Below are 24887 nucleotides of genomic sequence, written 5' to 3'. Positions count from 1 at the left end.
AAAAAAAAAAAAAAAAAAAAAAAGGAAGAGAGAAGCCATTTCATTAACTCAAGCAAAATGACAGTATCTTACCACACACATAAATTTAATTTATTACTCATTTTGAATTTGTCTTGTGCTTAGGTTATAGCGAAGGCAAACAATGTTTTGTACATAATGTACATAATGGAGAGATGATGTTTTCAAAGAAAAACAAAGATGAACAAATCCCTACACAGGGCAAGCTATTTAGGCTTGACCACATGAATGGCTCCAGGTACAGCGGTGCTCCCTTATTGGTAATTTTGTTTTCTGCAAAACTAAAGAAAACTCCAGAAATGAGCAATTATTAAATTTTGAACTGTGTGCTGTTCTAAGTAGTGTGATGAGATCTTGCACTGTCCTGCTCGAGATGTGAATCCCTCCTCTGCCCAGTGCATGCTTGGTGTACTTGTACATGCCATCCACACCTTTGCCACTCGGTACCTATTATCAACTCAACTGTGTGGTACTGGTATGCTTGTGTTCAAGTAACTTCTATTTTACTTAATACTGGTCCTAATGTGTAAAAACGGTGATGTTGGCAATTCGATGGGCCGAAGAAAAGCCACAAAAAGTGCTTCTTTTAAAGTGAAATGGTGTGCTTGCTTTAGCAGCACATAGTGAAATGGTGAAAGTTCTTGGCTTAAGAAGAAAACTTGTGCCGGGCGTGGTGGTGCACACCTGTAATCCCAGCACTCGGGAGGCTGAGGCAGGAGGATCGCTGTGAGTTCGAGACCAGCCTGGGCTACACAGTGAGTTCCAGGTCAGTCTCAACTACATAGTAAGACCCTGTCTCAAAAAACCAAAAATAAATAAATAAATTAGAAGAAAACTTGTAAGCTAAACTTGTATCTGCAGTAAGAATGCATCTTCTATCCATGAGATGCTAGTTTTGCTGTTGCATCTCAAACTGCAAATGTTACAAGCATAATACATGGTAAGAGCTTAGTTAAAATGAAAAAGGCATTAAATGACAGGTTGTGGTACCATCTACTCTTTCAGGCGTCCACTGGAAGCCTTAGAACATTTTCACAATGTCTTCCCATGGAGAAGAAGTAAGGAGCTCCTGTGTATTAAATTACGCAACATAGTTAGTTAGCTACACTAAAGGACTAATCCAGACACCCATGTAGCCTTCAGTGTGTGCAAGAGTAGGCTCCTCAATGTCCGTATTTGACAGCACATATATTTACATACTATCGAACAGCACTGACAAACTAGTAATTAATTTCTATAAACTCCAATTTCTTCCTCTTTATATCACTAAAAATGTCATTTACTACTCATCATATTAAAAGAAAGTCTTTTGAAATGTTCCTTCTCATGTCTTAGCCTTAATCCAATTAACTTCCATGTAGAGTCAAGAGTTACAAGTCTTGTAAAAATGATATATGCTCTATGTACTCACTGCAAACTTCTCCTCTCTTTTCTTTCGATAGCCAAAGGAATTTTTCCTAGAGGAGGGGAAAGCAAGAGATTATTTTTTCTCACTTGGAAAACTTAGTAAGTATATATTTGTGCTCACATATTCAAAGAATGCATCAATTTAGTCTTTATTTCTTTGTAATTTTTCAAAAATGAATTTTGATTCTAAAAGCCCAACTTTAAACAAAACTATTAGAAAGTTTATAGTAAAGGATTAAAACCCATGTCCAGATAAAGTAAATTTAAAAAAACATACATTAAAGAATTTATACAGTGGTTACATAGAATTTTTGTTAAAATATGAACACTTGAACAAGAAAAATATGTAAAATCTGATATCAAATTATATAGGTAAGTTATTTAAAATAGTAATAGTTTTATCGAGTGTGTATTTCCTTATCATTAAAATGTGAAAGACCCCAAAGAACCTGTTCCATTCTCCCTCACCCCCTTTAGCCTTAATGCCACAACAGCAAGACAAGGATCTATAAACCCAGTACCTTCTATCCCTATCTGCCTTCCTATCAACAATATTCTACATTTCTACTCTTAAAATCAGATCCCCTGTAGGCAGCAAGGCTACACGGGGTAGAAATGCAGTTTGTAAGGTCATAAACAAACATCGAGTAAGTGGCAATGCCTGGCAGACTACGATGGCCCAGACAGGTCAATTGCCCTGGACGGGCTCATGTGGTCCAACAAGCTACACATGAATTTCAACTTATCATTTTCTTTTTATCTCTTTTATCATTTCAACTGAACACAAAGACTCCCTAAGAGTCTTACTGTATAAGCTGGGGGGAGGGGTGTTAATGTGTTTATTTATTTATTTTCAAGTATACACCTTTTACATCTTATATAATAGGCAATGTAACACTGAAGGAAACGCACCATGATGGATGCTATAAATGTAGTTAATTCTGCTGAACAAACATGATATAAAATATAGTGCTATAAGAAACCAGTCAGAATCAATTACAATAAATTAGCCCAACAGTCCTTGTACAGTTCTTGAATTATTCTGGTCAAAATGACTTTCAATTTATAACAACTCATAATCAAGAGGCTGGCTATTTCCTTGGTTCTTACTCCCGCTGCTCCACCACATTCTCTTGCGCAGTATCTTAAGTTGCCACTTGATGGATCTGATCCTCTTGGTGGCTGAACTCAGGACCTCTCCCTCAGTGAGGCTACAGAGAAAATGCACGCAACAGTTTGTGCAGCCTTCTGTTCCTCTTCCAATTCTAAAATTGTGTGTGTTCAGAGGGACCTTCCCAAGCCCGGCCTCTGCTGCCACCTTGCACGCTCATCATTCTCATGATGAGAATGGGCAGGAATGCAAGCCAGACCTCAGCAGTAGCAGACACTCCAGAACCACTATGCACTCTTAAGTAGCCATCTATGTTCTTTCCTTTTCAGCCATCCCCAATATCCAACATTCTGGTTACCACATGAGTCGGAAGCTGGAGGTGCTCCAAATATGAAGTAACCTCATCCCTAATTTGAAATAAAACGGAAAACAGGTCCCCTGGGAAATGATCACCAAGCTTTCTGCAGGAAGAAGAGTCTTCTTTAACACACTGCCTTAAGAGAAGAATAGCTGGAGATGAAGATGGAAAGTTGACTGGCCAGTCCTCTGAAACTGACTGGCTGGTTATCAGTGGCCCTGACAGGATCCCCCCAAAAGAGAGCTGTGATTCTTTACCATCTTAACTAAAAACAATGACAAGATTTACATTCTCAGAGCATCATCCCAAGATTCACCTACATGCCCTCAGTTCTCATGACCACTTCCACCAGGGCAGAGAATAAGGGCAACAAGAAGGTGATGTTCAGGCCCTTATGAGAGCTGCTGGTCAGAGTCCATACTCAGTGGCTCAGTCCCCGGAAGATGGGTTCAGTGCATAGGGGCAGAGCCACTGGCTGGTTTAGCAGTTTGTTCATTATGATTTTAGCTTCTTGATTCTCAATGTCCTCTAATGGAGTCCAGGATAAATCATTCTGTAGTTTGTTGGTACCAAAGAAGTCATGTGGACAATTTACTCCCTGTTCCTTTGGAGAAATAATGGAAAAGTACTGCTGGACAGTCTTCTATTGGTGCAGATAATAAGTATTGCCAGGTTTTTTCATCATGTTACAAGCTATGTGGTGCAAGGCAGCATCTCTGTGGGCATCCTCCAGAATCTTTCTGGCTTGTTCTCACAAAAGTTGGACTTGTTCAGCCATGACTGACAACTTGCTGGTGGCGTCTGCTTGGATGAATTCATCAGCCTTCTGAATCTGCTCTGCGACTGCCATGATGTCCAGCGGGTCCTAACCCAGTGGGTGTGGTAGGTGCTCCACCAGGGCTCCTCCCAGACCAGCCACTGCTGAAACTACTCAACTTCTCACACCTCCTTCTGCCTGCCCGGGGACCTCAGAGCCATCCTTGACAGTGACTGGCCCCGGGCTGTTTGTTTATTTACAGCCAGCTTGTTTATTTACAAATGACCACAGGTGGTCTTGCCTAAGATGGCATAACTAAATCAGAATGGTGAACTTGGATCTCTTGCCTTCTGTGCCAGGGATGCTCTATGGACCTTCTGGCTAGCTTCCTAGGAAGCATGACAAATGAAATCTAAATCAAAACAAAGCCATTTTCATGTTAGAAGGAGCTCTGCAAGCCTCCTCTCTCTAAGCTTCTAGGCTTTAACAGTCCCAAACTTAACCCTAGGCTTGGTGGGTGCTACCTAACGTCACTAACTCTGCTGCATTACTTAGTGTTCCCCTTTTGCCTTTTCAGTCTCCAGTTACCTGATGAACCAACTCAAGGTCAAAACAGCTGGTGTGGCTTGTTTTCCTGACTAAAACATGGTGGTCCAGTTCCAATTCTACTAAACCATACTGCTTATGGTCACTCTACCTTACAGTCTCCCCAGGGCTGCACAAATACTGATCTTGTCACTACAGACAAGATTAGCTACTTCTGGATTCCTCTTAATGTTTAACTCGAAAACTGCAATGAAAGCAGGTAAATCTCAACTCTGATCTAATTCTGATCCCTTAAGCCAAGGATTAACTCAAAGCAAGCTTAAAGAATGAGGTTCAAAGAAGTTGCCCCTAAAACATACAAGTACAGTTGAGGCAGCAAATGCCAAGTAGATTGACGCTATAATAAGTTGCCCAGAAGATGTGGCTATGGTTATTAATGGAGATGGCTACACTGAACAGATTTTCAGGATAGGTCAAACAGTCTTCTATTTAGGACTTTCACTGCCAGAGAAATTAATGCCTGGCCTCCAAAGACAGGTTGACTCTCTCTTAGGGGCTAAGGCAGCAAGTTACTTCAAGCTGAAGGCAAACCTTATTCACTATGGTGAAACTCCTAGGGCTCTCAAGAATCATACCAACTCCACCCTGCCATGTGCTATAAATAGAATAACAAGGACAGCACATCTGCTTGTGACACGGTTTATTGATGCCCACCTTTGAAAGCCACTGCTGAGAAAACAAACACAAAAAAATTCATTTCAAAATATTATTACTCATTGACAAAGTCTCTAAAGGAAGTGAGATTAATAGTTTTCAAGCCTGTTCACACAAAATCCATTCTGCCAACTATGGAGCAAAGAGTAATTTCAACTTTCTTTTTCTTTTGACAGTACTGGGGAGTGAACCTAGGGAATGCTGAGCTACATCCCCAGCCCCAGACAGTGTCTCACTTGCAAATTTCCTGACTCAGCCTCTCAATTATTTGTTTATAAAGCATGTGTCACCAGGCCTGGCTTCAACTTTCAAGTCTTAAATGGAAAGGATTCACCATTATTTAATGCAAGTAAAGAACACTTGGGATTCATGGGAAGGGCTCAAATATCAATATTAATAGGAGTTTGGAAGGAGATGATTCCCCTCCTCGTGGATGACTGAAAAATTTAGGAGTTCAGTGAAGGAAATAACTGTAGACATAGTAGAAATAGCAAAAGAACTAGAATTACAAATGGAACCTAAAGATGTCACTGAACTGCTACAATCTCATGATAAAACAAATGAATTACCCCCGCCCCATACAACCCAGGGCCTCTGCACTGAGCTATATAACCTGCAGAAGTTTTTAAATCTGGGGGTAGGGTCTCACAAAATCACTAGGTTGTCCAGGCGGGGCTCAAATGTTCAATCGGGCTCCTGCTTGAGCTTCTCTCAGTGCTGAGATTGCAGTCGTACCACCACACCCAGGTGAGTTGCTGCCTTTTTTTTTTAAAGTAAAAATCTTGGGAATACTGCTGTTATTGTGACAAAACATTTAGAATATTATATAAACTTAGCTGATAAGTAGAAGTAGATTCTGAGGACTGGCTTCAATTTTGAAAGAAGTTCTACTGTGGATAAAAGGCTATCAAATTACATCATATGCCATAGAGAAATCTTACAAAACATAGCTGATCAATGCAGCAAAATTCACTATTGTTATTTTTTTAAGAAATTGCCAGAGCCATCTCAACCTTTACCACATGGAAGCTATCACCATCAAGGCAAGATCCTCCACCAGCAGAAAGATTAGGACTTGGGGAAGGCTCAGACCGTTACCAATTTTAGCAATTAAATATTTTTAAATTAAAGTATGTGGGCTGGTCTGAGTGCCACGGTGTTTACAGCTAATTAAATTAAAGTATGCGCACTGTTTTTTTAAGATGTGATGCTACTGTATACTCACTAGGCTATTAAATAGTGAAAACATAAGTTGTATACACACTAGGAAACAAAAAAAATGTGACTCACTTTATTATGATACTGCTTTATTGTAATATGCAGCCAAACCTGCAGTATCTCAGAGGTATATTGTTACTGTACCAGAAAGAAAGAAGAACGAACAATTTTGGAGTTCCTGTAGGTCAGACATTTCTGCATACTTGATGAACTGAAAGCTTAGAAATATTATCATTTAAACTTTTTCAAGATAGGATAAAAGAAAAAACCCAGGTGAGGCAAAATGCTAGCTCATCACGTCAGAGGGAAACCTTGAGAATCTGTATCAAATTAATAACTGAGGAGATGAAATGATCTAGTTACGACTAGAAGGGGTGTAAACTTTGCAACCCACCTGCATATTTTCTAATTTCATCCCTTCGATATAAACAGTAGGAGATAAACTAGCAAGCAATAAAGTTCAAGGTGTATCAACAGTGAGAAAGAAGTGGGTATACAGAAACTGAGTTTCGTGATGCATGGTAATTAATGCACCTTAAGTAATGACCACAAATACCAAGGATGTTAAGACCTCTCACCCAAGGATGGAAATAATAGAGCTGACAGGCCCAATTTCATAATGACAACTTTTTGTTTATAGATAAATTTAGTAGAAATGGGACTTAAACACTGATTTGCCTGCCTACCAAACTCTTGAATCTGTGTACTGTATCTTTCTGTCAGCTAGAAAGGGAACAAGTTTAAGAGTCCATGGTACGAAGCCTGGAAGCCACCCTCTGATAAAGGCAGGGATCTGGAGAGCCAGAGACAACTCCTGTGGTGAGGCACATGAAGTGGAAAGTGGGGACCGCATGACTCCACATTCTTTATAAATAATAAATAATGACTATGACTTAAAAAGAGTTCAATTCCATATACAGTTCTCATGGAAAAATTTCATGCCATGTAAAAACAAAAACAAAAAACCAGTTAAGCCTCTGTTCTAAAAGTAACTATTCTCATCAATTATATAAAATTGTTGATGTTTCCAGCCTTCAGTTTGATTTTCTGAGCTATACTAGAAAATAATTATAAAACAACTAAAATAAGGAAATTTAAAAATGTTAATAATTTATGATAGGTAAACAAAATATGTAAGCAACTCACCTTCCTCTCCCTAAACCAGGAGAAGATTCAAGACTACTTGGCTCCACACGCCCAGTTCCAATATCTCGCTTCCCATACGCCGAAGGGTTTTGTATTCGTGTTCTACTTTGCCCTGTTTGCCTTGTCTGTGGGCTCCGGACACCATTAATTAATCGATCTGCAGTGAAGTTAAATATTGAAGGACTTTCTAGCAGCCCAGGTCCTCTCTCTGCACTAGGAATTGCATGGCGTAGATGAGACTTACTAGGATTCCTATAAATAAAATGTTTGTACATGTTCAGTTATAAAACAGTCAAGGTGTTACATAATGAGCATGCTAATGCAAAATATCTAAGCTAAAATCTGCTACAGTATTTAATATAAAGAAGTTGTTTAGAATAGTTAACAGACAACATATAAGACAATGCAAATCTATCAATTATATGCCAAGCCTTGATTCAATGATGTGTCAGTCCAGGTCCAAGTTAAAGCCAGAGGCATACATATATGGTGCAACTTGCCCCCAAAGCCTTCTCTGAAGAGAATCTACTCTTATAGAGGCAAATGATTTTGATGCTTAGTCTTTATAGGCAGCAGTTGTATGTTTTGAATGTTTACCTTTGATTAGAACTGTATTCAGATGTACCTAATTATAGATATTAGAAAAAAAAAGCAACATGAATCATATAAGCACTGAATCATATTTGGAACTTGCCTGCTTCTAGGAGGATACTGTCTGAGGGAAGTCAAAGGAGATGTTGCAGGTTTGAAGGTTGGAGATGTAAACCCATTAATAAATCCAGTATTTGGAAATGGAGTTACCTACATTTATTAAGAAAGAAGTAAACACATCATCAAGTAAACTACAGTTTAGCTAACATTCTCAGCATAATTTATATCCTCTTGTTACCAGGGTCATTATGTTCCAAGTTATGCTTAAAGGCAGATGTAAGGTAACATAAGCATTTTTTAAGATTGTTATTAAAAACTAACATTTCCTGAGCACTCACAACAACCTGGCTGGTGATAAGACTTTTTTTTTTTTTTTTTTTTGCATCATCTCAGTTAATCCTTATAATAATGCAGTGGAGAAGATTATTTGCACACGTGAAAACTGACATTAAAAGAAGACAGAACCTTACTCAAGATCACATGGTGTTTTGAACATAGGCACGGGCTCATTATGTCCAAATGCTTAGCCTGAGGGATACTAATAACATCACTTTCATAGCTGGCAAGAAGAATTCTTTGTTTTCAATGACCTTCATAAATTTCAGCAAAGTTCTCAATGTAAGAATATTTATATACTGATATTAACTTTGCTTACTTCATCATCACAGCCTTTGAGAATATTTTTTAACCTCTACTTCCATGCAACTCTTGCTCTAAAGAGCAGTATATTTTCAGATCATTGGTAATTATTCCCCAACTCACACTTTAAGGTGACACATGTACAAGATCCCAGTAATGAATGTAACTGTACTGTCTACCTAGAATGTACCAATAAATTAAATTAAAAAAAAATTAAGGTGACACATGGCCTATAAATATACTGACACGAGATTTAGAAGAAAAATTTAAAGTCACAGATCCCTTAAAAGATATAATCCTAAAAAAGTTAAAAATATCAAGCATAGAACTTTAAACATCATTCAACTACTCTCAAAATTTAGACACATATAAGGTGAAGAGAGACATCGCTAATTTTCTGGCTTCTGGATATATGGTTTCAAATACTCTCTGTGTTACTGACATTCCTTTAAGATATTTACTTGCGTGGGGTCCTCCAGTCCCCACTATAGATTTTCACATGATTGATAAGGCTGCCCATGTTTGAAAACTAGGGGACAGAAAGGAAAAATGTAATTTTTTTGTGGGGGGATAGCAGGGACTGAATTCAGGACCAGAAAAAAGTAATTTTCTTTACAGTTAACTGAAGTTATAATACAGTGGTGGCAAACCTATGGCACATGTGTACGGCAGGCTATTTGTATCACTGAAAGCTCTAAAAGGTTCACCGACACTGCTAAAATAGAAAAAAGATATTCAAATAGCTTATCATTCATCAATTTAAAAACAATATACGGCAACAAGAAGGAAACACTTATCAGGTAGAATCACTCTCTACAGACTAAAAATGTGTTACACTAGGAGAACCATCTATTCAGGCTGAAATTTTAGAGATTTTTAACTCACAGTAAAACCAATAAAGATTAATTATCTTACATATGTAACTTTACATATGGAATTCTGGTGCTTGAGTAATTTTGCTTAGGAATTTAAAAATAAAACTGAGTAACAGTAATTTAACATTGTAACTTGTTAGGAATTAACAGGCACCATCTCTTTATGTTTGCTCAACTGATGCAATGCTCCAAATCACAGAAAAAGGCTTTGATGAAGAGACCTGATTTCACACATCTAGACCAGGTCCACATGGACGCCATAAGAAATGACCTGAATATAGAACAGAAGTCAAGACCATAGCTAAGCCAACATCCCAAGACAGCGTAGTTCAGACAAGGAAAAAAGTGATTAGAGAGATGGGAGAATCAACTGACTGAGGAAGAATGGAATTGGAAGAGCATGGCAGTTAGCCATGTTTGGGGAAGATTATTCAATGGCAAGGGGCTAGAAATGTAGTTCCTTTAAGGTTCTCTTGTGATGAGGAACTGTAAGTACACAGGTACATTTTTATAGGCAGAGGAGAGGCAGAATTAACCTTAAATTTTAGTTGCTTTGTATGGCAAACATTCTTTTACTGTAGTGGTTCCAGACTTTTGGAGAGTTATGGGCCCCTTTGAGACTTTCTATTAAGTCATTTTTCTGTCCATAACTACCTTTTACATGACTTCAATTCCCTGCTTAGAGAAACATCAGACAATTTCCCACAAGGCACAAGGTAAAGTCCACATGCATCTGTACACCATATAAGAAACCAGTATGACTTGTCCTGAAAACTTACCCGGTTTACTCCCCTAGTCCCCATACCCAGTCTAGGCTTTAGCTCAGAAGCACAACCTGATCTAAAATCATTTGCATATTTTTGTGAATGCAATCAATGTTTGAAACTTCCCTCTCTTTGACCCTGTATAGTAAAATCTTACATAACTTGAAAAGCTCAACTTAACTGATAAACTACTAATAATAAGTATAGTGGTGTTTTGCAGATACGTTCTATTAGTGCAATTATTATTTTCTTGACATACTTGTCCTTTCCAGTCTGAGTTTTCTCATGGGTACTTATTTTTACTTCTTTAGTGTATAAAAGCGACCAGTGATTCAAGTTCAAGACTAACGTGAGGAGTAAACCAAACTTTGAGGACAGCATGTATTCCATTTGTCATGGACTGTAAGACTACTAAAATACCTCCTTCTCCTTAACAAAGCTCCCCGTCATTCCCCTGTGCTCAGAAGGGCATCCAATACACACAAGAGCTCTTACTGCATTCTGTGTCTTACAGGAAAGGAAATTCAAGACAGGAGATGAACGGGGCAAAGTCATGATCATAGTACTAAAAGTTTGTACACATACAGCTCTATCTTTATCGCCCAATTATATTCAAAATCTACAACATAACTTGAACGTTGTACTACAGCAAACTGCAAATATATCTGGCTCCCCAAACAGACTAGCCTTTTAAATTCTCAGAGTAGTAGTACAATGTCTAAAATATAATTTTCTGCTACGTAAATTCCAAGGTTAAAAAAAAAAACAAAGATTTACCAAGGGTGGATCAAGATAGCTATGCGTTGCTGACCACGTCTGGGGGGTAATCAGGCTGTACAGAGGAAACTGCTGCTGGGGACTGTATACTGGAGGTAAATAAAACGATGTTGTGTAACGCTGCTGTGTATAAAGGTTCATGTCCAGAGGTCTAAATCCATTCTTTGGCAAAAATGTGTTTATAGCTATTGCCTTTGCTTTTATCCGTGCCTGTTTGAAAACATTTAACTTTTTGTTAGAATACCAAAGAACACTGGTTAGAAAAATAAAGAAAGTAAAACCAACAGTCTTGCTTACCTTAATTGGCTTTCCTTGAAAAGTTTTGACTTCTTCTCGCAGATATTTGTAAGCCTAAGGGCAAAGATCACCCAAAATGCCATTCTATTAATCTTCTAAATAAGATAAACTGGTAGTTAATTCAACAGCTCAACGAAGGAACTGTGAAGCAATATGGCGGACAGGACACAAGACAGTGACCCTTGACTCTCTGGGTCACAGATTCCTTAAAACAACCTCAAGTATCCTGACTCAGAGCAAACAGTAAATACTGAATTCCTAATTTGAAATTAGGATTATGCAGTTCCTCCACAGGATGGGAAAAAGATGAGGATGGAATATTCTAAAGTCATTATTTATATGCAGCTTCCTATTCTTCTCCACATTAAATCTAAATTAAGCTCTCTGTGTATCTCCAAAGGCTCTGTGCACTCTCATTTAACTTCAGCCAACAATATTAAGGTAGGTCAGCATGTTCATACTTTGTTCCATCGTGTATTCTGATCTCCTATTTCTCCTTTCTTCCCCTTACAGCTAGTTAATACCATCTTTCAGACTCTTGCGGTTTCTCTTTTGAACCTCCAATAGCATTTGTACCATTTAATACTTCACACTCATGAAATTGTTTCTCCCAAGCAAGATAACTTCCTTTAAGGGCAAGGCAACAAGAACCTTAACTCCTTCTGTCTCCTCAAGGAGTATGTAAAAAGCATCTTGAAACACAATGCCCACTGAAAGATTATGGTTAGGTTCAAATTTTCCTGAGCACCTTGCAAACAGTAAAACCAATAATTTTCCTATGTTGCTTATGTTACAATGTCCTTAGAAAGTAATGTTACCATTTGTAGAATGCTATAAAACACAACCATTTAAGTTTCTACAATTCTATTTTCTCTGCATTTTATAATCAAACAACACTGATAATAATTGCGATGCTAGATTTATTCTATGTACTACTAATAAACACAAGCAAGCTATGTACTGCATAGGGTCGTGGAGAAATGAACTTACCTGCTGTGCATCAGCTTCTGTTTCAAATGTAATAAACCAATTATCATTATAGGCAAATTCGCAGTTTATGAATTTTGGTAAATTATCTCCTTTAAATAGTGCTTCTACTTCCTACAGGAAATAGAAAGATAGAAATTAATGCTTAACTATGCCACCTTTACTCATCACCAAGAACAAAAGCCATATCCTTAAAGAGAGTCCAACATGCCATGCTGCCAGCTAAATATTATTCAAAAAAGGCTGAATGATTCAATACAACTCCCAGAATTAGAAGTGTAATGCCACAGGAGAACAGCTAGGTATACAATTTATTGAGAGAATTCTCTATTTCCAAGGTACCATTAAGGTGAATTAATATGAATAGTAACATACCACTTTAGCCTGATACTACAGTAAAAAAAAAAAAAAAAGTAATTTAAAAACTAAAAAACACTAGCTTAACTTTCATTTTTGGCCAAGCTGAACTAGATTTACTATCCCACATGACACAATCAAAAACAAGATAAAATTGTGAAATGAGGATTTTGAAATACTGGTAGTCACGCAGCTAAAGACAGTGGATCCTGAGAGAGGGGACACGAACAAGGTAAGACCGTAGAACACTCAATTCATGCCTGGAGGAGTCGCCAGACCACTGCACCAGAAGAGTTCCCATAGCTCCACGGAGAGCCCACCCTATACCCTCAGACTGAAATGTAAACAGCCACCTGAAATGATTAGGAGGAGTATCAGTTTACCAGGCAGTCAGAACAGAAAATTCTCCTAAACTCATAGGACAGGAGGCAGAATACACAGAAGGGAGGGATTTACCTTAGTGGGGGCAGGGGTGGGGTGGGGTGGCGGGGGAGGAACCTTAAAGGCTACTCTGCTTCCATCCAATAAATATTCCTTAGGAAGCACTAGTTTCTAGTAATTTTTTTTTTCTTTCAGATGGGTGTCTCACTGTTTTACGCAGGGTGGCCTGGATAGGCTCAAGAGATTCTCTTGCCTCAGTCTGAGTAGCTGGTGCTACAGATGCACATTATCAAATCAAGATAATACAAAAATACTTAGTATCCAATAAAGTAAAATCCACGATGCTTGGTATTCATTCAAAAATTACCAACCATGCCAAAAATAACATATGGCCTATTACAAGAAAGATCAATCAAATGAAGCCTAGAAATCACAGATAAGAAGTAGTAGATGACGGAATTTCAAAGAGTTACTAAATATACACACACTTACATGGTCAAAAGGTAGACTGAGAATGTTAAACAGATATGGAAAAAAAAAGAGCCAAAGCAAACTTACAGAGATGAAAAACGAATGTCTGAAAAATACATTAAATAAAATTAAGAGCTTGGTAGAAACTTTCTAAAGCGAAGGTCACAAGGGAGAAGAGAGAACAATGATTCAACTGAATAATGATTCAATGAATGTCAAGTACGAAAAACAAAACTAAACCAAAGCACTTTGCAATTAAATTACTTAACACCAGTGGTAAGATTTTAAAGCAGCCAAAGACAGTGTTATATAGAGTAATGAAGATAAAAAATGGTAGACTCATCACTAGAAACAATGAAGACCACCAAAAAAGAGAACATTTTTAAAATAGAGAAAGAAAACCCCTCGATCTAGAAATGTACAGCCAGTTCCAAAAAAATGCTACGTCAATGAGCCTAAGTTAAAGCTTTTCTTAAACATACTGAAGAGGAACAAAATTCATCACCAGCAGACCTGTAAACCACACAAGAAACCTTAATGAAATATTTAAATTAAAGGAAAATAACAGATGGGATGTCTAGACCTGTATAGAAGAATGAGAAACAACAGAAATAGTAAATATTAGATAAATAGAATACATCGGGTTTTTTGGGGGTACCAGGGATCAAACGCTGGCCCTTGTGCTTGGGAGGCGGGCAGCAGAACCACTGAGCCAAATCCCCAGACCAATAATTCTTATTTTTAATTTCCTTAAAGGAAGTTGATTTATTTAAAGCAAATGTCATACACTGTAGAGCTTACGAACACAGAGAATTAAAATATACAACAATAGCACAAGGCCAGAAGTAGAAAATTACTGTTGTGAGGAAATAGTATGACATTAAGTAAAGGCAGACTGATAAATTTAGGGCTGATAACCCCTGCCCCTATGTTGTAAGCACTATAAAACATACCCAGTGAACCAAATGAGAGAGAGGGGTGAAAAGGAATCAAATAACAACAGAAGCAAAGAGAAAACAGTTAAGATTGTAAATTTAAACCCACCCATATCACTGAGCACTTAAGTATGAATGGGTTACATGCACATTTTGTTTTTGTTTTTGTACCAGGGATGAAACTCAGGTCCTTGCTCCTGTGAGCTTGCAAGGCACCACTGAGCTAAATCCCTGGCCCTACACCCACATTTAAAATGCAAAATTTTTCAAATGGGCAGGGGAGGGGGCTGGGGACGTAGCTCAGTGGTAGATGCTTGCCTAGTGAGGCCTTTGGGTATGATCTCCCACTTCTTTTGTCTACCAAAAAAACGAAAAACTAACAAAACACATAAGAAAAGCTAGACTCAACTACACATCACTTACAAGAAATTCATTTTTAATGTAAAGACAAAAATGGGCTAAAAGGATATAAAAAGATCACACTAACATTCATAAATAAAAAGGGGAGTGGCTATATTCACATCAGACAAAATAGACACCACAGCAGAAACAGTACCAGGAAAAAAAACGGGGGGGGGGGCATTTCATTTAAAAAGTACCACTTAGTAACACTTCAAAAAGTACTAAAAGAATTAATCAAATAACTACAAAAATTATTTCTTGAGATGCTAATGCCTTGTTTTATTGTGTAATCTCTGACAAATACTTCCTAGTTTAAAAAAAACTACATAAATGCAGAGGTCAAACTGACTAATGTTTAGCTATTACTAATGTTTAGTATTACTAAATCCAATTAATATTAAAAATGTTCTAATTACTGACAAGAATCTGGTTATACTTAAAGAACCTCTGTTCAAGTTCCTTGCTTACACTTTCAAGACCCAGTAAATGGGCTCTGCATCATAAAATCCTTGGAAACTTATCTCCTTTTTTCTTAGATTGCTTAAGACTTTCATTGGTCAACTTTTACACAGAAAGTATACTGTGTGCAGTTTTGAATACAAACACACCAAGATCAGGGTCTACTGCTAAACATAGAAAATTCTAAATTTTTACAAGCATTTAAGTCTTAAAAATTAGGATCTGTTTTAAATGTTAATTTGAGCTAATAAACATAAATTAGTAATAAATATCCTACCTCTTTATATTTAGAACTTTAAAATGTGAAGAAAAAATTTAATGCTTATTTCTTTTCCACATATTATAATACAGAACTTCTAAAACTACCTTGTGAACGCAAAGTAAAATAACATAACAAGACTACATTTGAAGAGTAATGTAATTTCTTACCATAGGCATGTAACTTTGTTGGAATCCTCACCTTTATTAAAATTTTTAAGTGTTTTACTTAATAAATCTTCACATATATTATTCTAACAGTTAAAAGCTAAGTCTTGGAAGCAAGAATAGAAATGTCTGTTTCTTCTGCAGAAAAAGTGTTTAAAAAGATATGAATGGCTCAGTTTATATCCTGTAAGAACGGAGATAAATGATAAACCAGGCTGACTGTGTCCTATAAGTCCCCAAAGTAGGTAGGTGCCATTTTTCCAAGGTGGCCAAGAACTGATTTGGTGAGCTAAGCCTGCAACACCTTCCATCAAAACTTATCTTCATTAACTCCAGGCCCAGGCCCAGCCTGTGTGTTTACTGTACAAGAAAACTTAGGTTAAGAATTCAGACAACTAATGGATTTTATAGCAAGGCGATATAGTTATTGTCTTTCATTATTATTAAACGATATTTTTCAGTACTAACAATTGAACTCAGGGCCTTGTGTATGCTAAGCAAGTGCTCTGCCGATGAACTATATCCCCCACCCTCTGAAAGCTTTGAAACAGGGTCTTGCTAAGATGTCCAGGCTGGCTTTGAACTGTGATCTTCTTGCCTCCCAAGAAGCTGGGATTATAGGTGTATACCACAATGCCTGGCTATTTTTAATTATTCTTAAACTATCAAATACTATGGTTCTAGGGCCAGGGATTTAACTCAGTGGTTCCGCCACCTGCCTTGCAAGCGCAAAGACCCAAGTTCGATCCCCGGTACCAAAAAAAAAAAAAAAAACAACAACAAAAAACAATCAAATACTATGGTTCTCTAAAATTACTGATCCAAATTATTGGTTTTCTAAGGATGATCCCTAAACCCCATAATCACAAAAAAGGTGACTGTGCCTTCTTTCAGAAGACATTTGCATTTATGGTGGTAGCAAGCATAAGAGTAGCCATGGTAGTGTGGATCCAGTAGCAATTACAATTATGCTCAGGAATTTCATCATAAAAGGTCATCTTGTCATAAAATGTTTGTTCTGAAAAGTTATTTATCATAAAATGCTCTTTATCTGAATTTTGGAGTTCAATATTATTTCTTAATGAATAAACATTTAAAGTTTTTCTTATTTTTAGTTTCTAAATACTTAAAGTATGTAAATGAGACTGGGTGTAGTGGCGTACAAATGTAATACTGGCCCGTATGGGAGATTAAACCAGGAGGACTGCCAAGTTCAAGTCCAAACTGGGACACTTTGTGAGACCTTGTCTCAAAATAAAAAAGGAAGGGTGTGGGGTTGGGGATGTGGCTCACTGCAAAGGTCCTGGGTTCAATCTCTAGCGCCACAAAAATAAAATGAGGGTAACAGAGTCTTGAAACCAAAGGGTCTGATACTCACTATCAATATGTGCAAATCCTGAGAAAACTTAAGGTTAAGTAAACTCTCCAAAAACACAGATATTAAAAAAAAAAAAAAAAAAAAAAAGGAACAAAGAAAAAGCATCCCAAACCAACAAAAAACTCTCAAGAAAATGTCCAAGTACCCGTAAGAGAAGTTACTTACTTCCACAGGGGTAGATTCAGATATTTCACGCAATATTACTATGCAACGATTTTGATTTGGCCTTACTTTTTCTCCCTTTTCATCCACTTGGACTAAAGGTAAAGCTATAATGAAAAAGAAATGATAAAACACAAATATTAAAACATGATATTCCAATGGAGCGTGTAACATTATTAATCAAACTGAAGAAACTTGTACACAATGGCAAATTATCAGTAATTCTGGTAGTCTAACACAAAACTATCAAAAAGTTTTAAACTAATCTTGTGTGTAAAGGTTTTCAAAACTGAGGAAAATGGAAATTTAAAAAGTAGTCCTACAAGAGCTACAAGATATATAACTATGAAATGAGATTCTAATCAGTTCAAATAATAGATTAAAATACAGGGTTAAAGGCTTTCTCCTTTCTACAAGTACAATAATTTGTATTACAACATTTTATTTTGAAATAGTCTAAGACTCATTCAGAGGTGCTATGCACCCCTTACCCAGTTCTCCCTAATGATAATGTATTATATAACTTTAGAGCACATTCTGCATAAGGGTGCTGATGAGCATGCAAATGCCACAGTAAAAACAGTCCTAAATCAGACCTAATTTCACCAATCTCTTTGGGCCCTTCTGTGTAAAGTTTGCATTCTGATGTGACTTCTATGGATTTATGTCACATGTAGATTCAAACTACAGTATGTTCTGATTATGAGCAAGGCTCTCTGGTATACATCACCATAACAGAACAAATCACCAGTATCAGGAATGGAAGTGGTAAAAATCACTGTAGGTCTTACCAATTTTTATAGGTTAATAACACTATAATTACACTTTGACAACTCACATAAAACAGAAACATTCCTTAAAAGACACAAAATACCAAAGTTCAAGCTAGAAGAAAAAGGTAACAGATCTATATCTACAAGAGAAATGGAATTTGTAGTTAAAAATCTTGCCACAGCTGGTATGGTAGTGCATATCTAAAATCCCAGTACTCTGGAAGGCTGAGGCAAGGTATCTAAAACTTAAGTTAAACATAGGCAATTTAGAGACTTAGCATCATAAAATAGGAATGTAGCTCAGTGTGAAGGTTTCATCCCCAATATGCTGAGTTGGGAGGAGAGGAATATTGTCTTAAAAAATAATTCAAGGCCTATACGGTTTCACTGGAGGAAATGACGAAACATTTAAGTAAAAAGAACACCAATTCCACAGAACTACCCCAGAAAATTAGTTCCAAGCACTAAGAAGCCAGCAATTCTCTTATACCCAAACTAAACAAAGACATTACAAAAGAAACTACAGACCAATATTCCTCACTAACACTCATGCAGAAACTCTTCACCAAATTTTGGCAAAGTGAAACCAACATATAACCACGTACTGAAATCACAAATGGAATTTACCTCAGTAAGGATTTATTCATTAATGAATGAAAAAAAAAATTTAAAAAGTATACGATCATCTCCTAGATGTAAAAATAAATATATACATACATACCTACATCTGTCAAAACCCAACTTTCATTTCTGATAAAAATTTTCAGCAGTCAGAGAACATGGGGAGCGTCGACTAGGTAAGTGTCAATTATAAAAATAATCTACAGATAGCATCACGTTTTAATGATGGAAAATGATTCCCTCCATGATCGAGAACAAAGCAAGAATGTGTATTCTCCCTACTTCCATTCAACATTACACTAGAGATTCTGTTCAGTGCAATGAGGTAAGAAAAAGGAATGAAACGCACCTAGATTGTGTATAAACAAGAATTCACAAAAAATGAGCTTGCCAATGCGGAAATCTAATATCATTTTCACAAAAAACTAGAATTTGTTGAGTTTATTAGTGTCTGGTATACAAAATACTGGAGAATCAACTTATGTGCACCAAACAACTAGAAATTGAATAAAAAATAATGTATAAGAGCATAAAAATATAAAGTATTTAGTTATAAATCTGATAAAAAGTATGAAAAACCTATATAATGAAAACCACAAAACACTGCTAGAAACATTTTAAAAGACCTAAATAAGTAGACTGGGAAATTCACTATTAGTAACACATCTATTTTACTCAAGCAGATTTACAGAGTCACATAATCCCCAAAAAGTACCAATAAACCCTTTTGAAAATAATAATGCCAATTTAAAAATTCATATAGAAGTACAAAACATTTATAAGATGGGGCCAGGGATTTAGCTCAGCAGTTCCGCCGCCTGCCTTGCAAGCTCAAGCACCTGAGTTTGATCCCCAGTACCAAAACAAGCAAACAAGGGCCGAAACAAAGCTGGAAATTCTGTTTACCTACTTTAAGACGTACTATATAATTATAGTAATCAAGACACTGTGGTATTAGCATCAAAACAGACAATGAAACAACACATAGTCCAAAGATAAACCCACACATGTATGGCCAAAAGATTGTGACAAAGGCATGAAAGCAGTGGAGAAGCATTATTTCAATAAATAGTATTTGAACAGATATAATAAAATACATCATAGATACAAGCCTGTAACTTTTTTCTAGAGGATAAAGACTACTGAGCAAGGCCTACTAAAAAAATTCGCACTTCTGCTCCTCAAAAGACACTTAGATCAACAAAATAAGCCATAGTATGGAAGAATATATATTTTGGGGGGGTACCGGGGATCAAACTCGGGTCCACGCTTGCAAGGCAGGTGGCAGCACCACTGAGCTAAATCCCGGGCCCCTGGAAGAATACATATTTGTAAATCACATATCTTTAAATACATACATGTTTGAACAATAACAACTGGACAACTACATGCAAAAAAAAAAAAATTTAAACACAGACCCCAAACTTTTCATAAAAATTAATTCAAAATACCAAAAATGACAACAGACCTAAATGTAAAATGAAAACTACAATTCATAGAACACAGGAGAAATCTAGATAACTTGGGGGCTCACAATGATTCTTTTAGATGTGACACCAAAGACATAATCCATGCAACAAAAAATTGATAGGTTGGATTTGACTGAAATTTAAAACTTCACTGAAATTAGACATGAAAGACAATGTCAAAAAAGTACATTGTCAAGGCATAGAATGGGAGTAAAGTTTTGAGAAGACACATCAGATGCAGTACTGTTAAAGAAAGATTCTACATGTCAACAATAAGAAAATGAACAACCTGATTAAAAAATGGACAAAACAACTGAAAAGACATTTCATCAAAGATGATGTACAGATGGCAAATAATCACGTGCAAACATGTTCTACCTGTTATCAGGGAAGCGCAATTTTGGTGAGTTCTTAAAAGCAAAACACAGTTTTACCATATGATATAGTGATCAGTCCTTGGTATTTACCTAAATGAGTTGCAAACATAAATATAATCTATACACAAATGTTCACAGCAGCTCTATATTCATAATTGCCAAATGTGGAATCAATCAAGATTCTTGGATAAATAAAATGTGTACATCAGACAATGGAATATTATTCAGCACTAAAAAGAAACAAGGAAACTAAAATCCATATTACAAAGGCAAAGAAGGCAATATGAAAAGGCTACACATATCGTATAATTCCAACTCTATGATATTCTGGAAAAGGTAAAAACTATGGAGATAATAGCAAGGTTAATAACTGCCAGGGATTGGGGAAAAAAACCAACAGGCAGTACAAAGATTTTTTAAAGTGATGAAATTTGTCTATAAAATATCATAATGGTAGATACATGTTTATACATTTGCTCAAACCCACAAAATGTAAAACTATAACAGTGAACCCTATTTGGACCCAGTGGCACGTTTATAATTTCAGCTAGCTACTTGGGGGGCTGAGGCAGGCAGATCACAAGTTTGAGGAATGCCAGGTCCTATCTCAAAAAGAGACGAGGATGCAGCTCAGCAAGGGAGTACTGGGTTCAAACCCTAGTATTGCCAAAAATAAAACAAAAGAAACTCAAAAAGCACCGAAATCCTAATGTAAATGAATGTCAGATGATAATGATATGTTGACATGGGTTTGCCAATTCTAAAAAATGGACCACTGTGGTAGGGAATATGGATAGTTACAGGAATACCTTCCTCTTCATCTTGCTATGAACCTAAAACTGCTCTGAAAAATAAGATACTTTTTAAAAAATAAAAAACAACAACCTCATTTGTCAAGTAAACAAACGAAAAAATGTATGTGGGGGGCTATTTGAAGAGACACTTCAGAAAGAAGCAAAGCAGCCATTTAATGAAACAAATTAAAATCACAATATACTGTTAAACATTTACTAGAAAATCTAAATTCAGGGCTGGGGATTTAGCTCAGTGGCGCCATCGCCTGCCTTTCAAGTAAAAGGACAGGACGGGACATTAAATTTAAAACGACTGCGTTCTAAGTGCTGGTGAATATGTACAGCAACTGGAGCTCTACTGAGCAAGAGAACAGCGATGGCAGGAAGATAAGGATAGGCTGGCATTTTTATCTCTAATTTTCCAGGCTGATAATTTTCTGATTAGGTCATATTTTCAGGGAAATATGGATGAGTGACCCACACATAAACTGATTCCCGTTAGCAAGTATACAGAGCAAGGAAGCATTCGCACAGACTGCATGAGTAGCCTTTGACTAGCAAGAATCAACTGTGAAAATATCTACAGTGGGGCAGTAAAGTTTGTAAGGAGTGGCTAAAGGAATAACTAAATCTAGAACTCCTAAGAATAATCAAGAACGCTTCTAATAGAGTAAAATATAGATAGGTACAACTCGGGGGCATTGTTAAGTGAGTCAGATGAAACCAAATTCGACTGATAGAAAAAGTAGGTTTCTGTTCTAAATATTGACACTGGAAAATAAAACATCACCTTGGGATATGGTACAATGTTCAGAATTCATAGTTAAATAGTAATTATGTTTGCCATTTACCAGTTTCTTCACTTTTTGTCTAAAAACAGAAAAATAGAAAGTAACTTTACTTCTGGCTAGAAAATCCAACTAAGTTCTAAAGTAAGAGGTTCATTTTCTTCTATTAGTGTTAAATCAGATCCACAAGAGGAAAAATATAGCACTGACTGTGTCATCAGTGCATAGGGACAGGGACAATGTAGAACACCTCTACACAAGTGTAACTAACAAAAAGCACAGTAGTCAGAGAAATGAGATTTTCATTCAGGCATGCAGTGTCTCATCTTTCAAGGGAGCAGTGGAAAGGGCTAGCACAATTCATACTGTGTTCCTTGTGAAGGATAACCATCAAAACTGCAGCACGCATCAATCCTCAGGAGGGAAACTATAAAAATAATTTCATCTGGAATTTGCAGCCCAATATAAAATGTAAATTTGTGATAATTGAAAACAAATCCAATAAAGCACATGTTTAATAGAAGGAACAAGCAATGAAGCCTCTGGGCAGGAAACATTACAAGGGCCAGGAGAACTCTGGGAGTGATGGAGGTACTGTTAACTTCCTGTGGTGATGGTGAGTGATCTCACCAATGTACATCCTTACGTCAATACTTACCAACTGTGCATGTCAGCTATGTGCGCTTGATGCCAATTATACCTAAGCAAAGCTGTTTTTTCTTCTTAAAAATAAAAAAAGAACAGAAAGGTAGGACAAGCAAAGGATATAAAGACATAAACTAAAATGATGAAATGATAGGTAACACTTTCACTACATTTCCTGAAATTCCTGCAGGTCTCTGTTGTAACATTTAAACATTCGTTTGATGTTGCCAAATTTCAAAGTAACAACTTCATTTACAAAAATCCTTTTAAGGAAAATGCAATATTTCATCAAAACTTATACAGGAAGTTGAAATTTGAAAGAAACTCCCTGGGCAGCAAAAATGCTAATTTATATGTACTTTAACCATAAATAATGCTTTTATTGTCTCATGAATAAAACAGTAGCTGTCTATAAAATATCTTTTTCTTTTGAATAAATCCTTTAAGCATTTCTTTTCTCCTTCAAATGACCTACAATCTTTTCAAAGTTTCATTATGGATTTAATCAGTGCTCCCATTATGGTCAGAAAGGAATTAATGGCTGTCTGTGGAAGATGCAGTAGGCCAAGTACTGCTTGATGGCTACAGAAAGACTCACACTGATAAGACGAACAGTGTAAAGACAAGTATTATTCATTTTAAATTGTCATTTACTTACATCTTAGCACTTCAACAATCAAATCCACATCAGTACTGAGTTTCTTGATATGGTCAAGGTTAGCTACAGTTGTAATTGGCACATACTGATCACTATCCATCTGTGATATAAGATACATGTCACTCGCAAGATTCTCCCTGTTGAAAGAATACAATTTCTTTAAAAGAACTTGAATATACGCAATGTTTCATAAGAGATACCTTGACATGGTATAGCACTGGCGTTTGATCTGAGCCCAAGCCCCATCTATTACTCGCTCTCTCTGCCTTAAGATAATTTTTTTCAAAAACTCTAGAAGTAAAAAGAGCAAAAAATAAAAGTATACTGCACTTTATGCAATCAAAACTAATAAGCAGCAAAGCTTGTTGGTACACGCCTGTAATCCCATAACTTGAGAGGCTGAAGCAGGAGGATCACTGCAAGTTTCAGGCCAGATTAGACTACATAGTAAGTTCAGGAGCTACACTGAGAGATCCTATCTATAAAACAAAACAAAACACAAAAACAAACAGCAACAACAACAACAAAAACAAACAAAAAATGAATAAGCAAATAATTCCCTCCACGATGCAGATATAGCTCATCTTTAAGAAGTTTATTAAAAACCGAGACGTTTTTTAAAATAAGGAAATCCAGCTGAGTAAGAAAGATAAAAATTTGAAAAGGCCAGAATAAGGTCAGTACTCAAAATGTCTGCTGCAAAGTATGGAACACTTGCCAGAGAAAGGTAAATTTGGCTCTGGCTTCCTGGCAGTCAAAATTAAAAAGAAGGAAACAGGTCAGTAACTTTATCCACAGGAACAAAAGGCAAGCCACAAATAATTAGCAGTACGGGGCAAGATGGGCTACTTCTCAGTATTCTGGTCAAAGACACCTGTTTCCTGTGAATTCTAAAGAAAAAGATAACGTGATATAATGAAAATGGCCCTCACAAAACCATCTCATGCTAAAATTCAATAATGAATTTTAAGGGATCTCTTCTTGGAAAGAAGGGTAATGATAATCTCAGTGTTCAAAGTGATTGATGTGTAGAAGGTAATACTGTTCTGCCCCACATTTCAGCTGGCCATCACTTATATGTGAATGATCCTGGCCACACAAGGGCTACATTGGTTGTGTGAGTAGGAGGAAGCCCAATTTTTCAACTTTTGCCAAAGGATCTTTTGTTTTCACAGTGTGTGTGCACGCATGTGTGCACAAGCTCGCTGTGCTGTGCTAGGGACCAAATCCAGGCATCACACATGCTAGGCAATCACTCTACCACCAAGTCACATCTCTTGTTTTTTATTATGTCACTGTGTGATATACTCAGTGTTCCTAATGTGAGACAACATGGAAATACAGAAGGAAGGGCTAGCACACTCCATCTCAACTTCATGCAGCCCCACTTTCTTTGAGAGTGGGACCTTCATCAGATACCTCTGTGAGGTTAAGACTCAAATAAAGTTACATTTAGCCCAATGTTGTATTCCAGTTTTGCCATATCAACTAAGGCTCTGTCTCAGAGACTGGTTCAGTGAAATTGG

At 36.7% G+C, this 24887-nt stretch overlaps 1 protein-coding gene across 2 annotated transcripts in view; it reads right to left on the bottom strand.

Moving 5' to 3' along the window:
• Larp4b (La ribonucleoprotein 4B) overlaps window positions 1-24887 on the bottom strand; it is a 56810-nt gene that overhangs the window by 7940 nt on the left and 23983 nt on the right. For both annotated transcript variants that reach the window (XM_010615735.3, XM_010615737.1), the window contains 8 exons: window positions 23362-23498; window positions 17240-17343; window positions 12269-12379; window positions 11279-11332; window positions 10982-11191; window positions 7970-8076; window positions 7276-7527; window positions 1430-1475 (listed from right to left, as the gene is read on the bottom strand). In XM_010615735.3, coding sequence (XP_010614037.1) covers window positions 1430-1475; window positions 7276-7527; window positions 7970-8076; window positions 10982-11191; window positions 11279-11332; window positions 12269-12379; window positions 17240-17343; window positions 23362-23498 — 1021 coding nt within the window. The remainder of the gene's footprint in view (window positions 1-1429; window positions 1476-7275; window positions 7528-7969; window positions 8077-10981; window positions 11192-11278; window positions 11333-12268; window positions 12380-17239; window positions 17344-23361; window positions 23499-24887) is intronic.

This window comes from Fukomys damarensis, unplaced genomic scaffold (genome assembly GCF_012274545.1).
Source record: "Fukomys damarensis isolate Sample0158 unplaced genomic scaffold, DMR_v1.0_HiC HiC_scaffold_10, whole genome shotgun sequence".
NCBI classification, from domain to species: Eukaryota; Metazoa; Chordata; class Mammalia; order Rodentia; family Bathyergidae; genus Fukomys; species Fukomys damarensis.
This window is presented reverse-complemented; position numbering and strand designations above follow the sequence as displayed.